Source organism: Pteropus alecto, unplaced genomic scaffold (genome assembly GCF_000325575.1).
Source record: "Pteropus alecto unplaced genomic scaffold, ASM32557v1 scaffold68, whole genome shotgun sequence".
NCBI classification, from domain to species: Eukaryota; Metazoa; Chordata; class Mammalia; order Chiroptera; family Pteropodidae; genus Pteropus; species Pteropus alecto.
The window spans coordinates 2,157,844-2,159,809 of NW_006441386.1; the positions used below are offsets into that span (position 1 = coordinate 2,157,844).

At 39.8% G+C, this 1,966-nt stretch overlaps 1 protein-coding gene across 1 annotated transcript in view; it reads right to left on the reverse strand.

Moving 5' to 3' along the window:
- GALNT17 (polypeptide N-acetylgalactosaminyltransferase 17) overlaps window positions 1–1,966 on the reverse strand; it is a 409,742-nt gene that overhangs the window by 101,574 nt on the left and 306,202 nt on the right. Inside the window, exon 6 of the mRNA XM_006918523.1 lies at window positions 170–287. Within this exon, the coding sequence (XP_006918585.1) occupies window positions 170–287 (118 nt within the window). The remainder of the gene's footprint in view (window positions 1–169; window positions 288–1,966) is intronic.

Here is a 1,966-nt window from a genome sequence, read left to right on the forward strand (position 1 = left end):
GATTCTCTCAGGGGTGACAGCCTTGCTGGAACATCCTCAGGAACAGGGATGAGATAAATGAATCTGTCATTTATAAGCTAAAGAAGCTTTAAGTGTACATTAAGGATGACTAGGCAGCTCTGCTCACAAGCGTGAACAAACTAAGAGGAAAGAACGCCATGTCACAAACCTTGATTCCAAGTTCGATGTTTTCTCCTCCATACACATCCATCCCAGGGTCCAGAAGACCAATTTCACCAAAGAACTTCCTGTTGACCACGAAGGAGCAGCCAATCATGGCTGGTGTCCTGTGGAAGAAAGAAGCTATAGTCACACACACGCACCACAGAAACACACAGAGGAATATTATTCAGCCATGAGAAAGTAGGAAATCCCATCATTTGCAACAATGTGGATGGTCCTTGAGGGTAGTATGCTAAGTGAGGTAAGTCAGACAGCAAAATACAAATGTTCGCACATGTAGAATCTAAAAAAGCCAAACTTGTAAAAAGAGAGAGTAGAATGGTGGTTACCAGAGACTGTGTGGTTGGGGTAATTGGAGAGATGTTGGTCAAGAGTCTAAACTTACAGTTAGAAAGTAAATAAGTTCTAGAGATCTGATGCACAGCACAGTTATTATACTCAGCAGCACTATGTTATTAACTTCAAAGTTGTTAAAAGACTAGATCTTAAATGTTCTCACCACAAAATGAAATAATAATTGTGCTGTATGATGGAGGTGTTAATCAGCTAATGCTCCAGTGGTCATCATATTGCAATAGATAAATGCACCAAATCAATACATTGTATCCCTTAAACTTATACAATATTATATGTCAATTATATATCTGTTAAAATAAAAAGAAGCTAAAGTCATTAAAGCATTAGTACCAGAAGCCCTTCACAGGCACTATCATAACAGGTGCTGGGTTCCACTTCGGCAAACTGAGTAACTTCCCTGAAGGCCTCAATTCCCATACCCTCATTCTCCACAGAGCTATGCTTTAGCTTCCGACAAACTAGGGGACCCAAAGCATCTAGGGATATTCCAGTTCTTTCATAGCTTGGACAAGAAGGGGGCTCACATATCACTTTAATTCTCTGCAAACAGGGGAACTGGTTCTCACTGCACATCTGGTGACAACTGTGTAACAGGATGGGCATCCATGGGCAGTCTCAGGGAAGCTCAGAGGTGAGGAAGAAGATGTGTCTGCTTCATGGGGTGGGGGTTGGGGAAGAATTGCTTTACAAGTGAGGGCATAAAAGGAAACTGAAAAAAAAAAGCAGGAAGAGTCCAATCTCCACATTCTGGTAAGAGAAAGTAGATCAGGATGCTGATTCTTACAGAAGGGAGAAAACTCAGAGGAGACTCCTGGTGCCCAAAGGGGTTAATAATAAACCACAGAGAGAATGCCTCACCCACAGAGAAGGGGCACTGAATGGGAGAGATGAAAGGTATCTACAGGGAGGCTTTTGGCCATAAAGTCTGGAAATGAAGTTTACTATTTTATTTTTTGTATAGATTAATCCTCTTGATTGTTTCTTCTAGAGTAGGCTAAAGGTACGAGTTGAACTCAATGAAATCAGAGACAAAAACCATCTGAGGCAACACATCATGTAAGCAAGTGCAGGAACTGATAGAAATGCAGTATTAATCTACCATGTTCGTTGCAATTTTGCATAAAGCATGGAACCATGCACTGTTAATGCGGGACAACACATTGATACATTTAATGTATAGCATTGTATTGTATTATATTACATCCCGTTCTGTAGTATAATATCACAAATCCTTTATGATGTCTTTTTGCCTCTGTTTCCAGACTTTGTAGGTACCCTTGTATAGTAAATTGATTCAGCAAATATTTTTTTAGTACCTACCATCTCTAAGGCATTTTATCGGTGCTGTAGGGGGTAGAGAAACACACAATATATTTCCTGCATTCAAGCAACTAAGAGTCATCATCATTATTATTATATTATTATT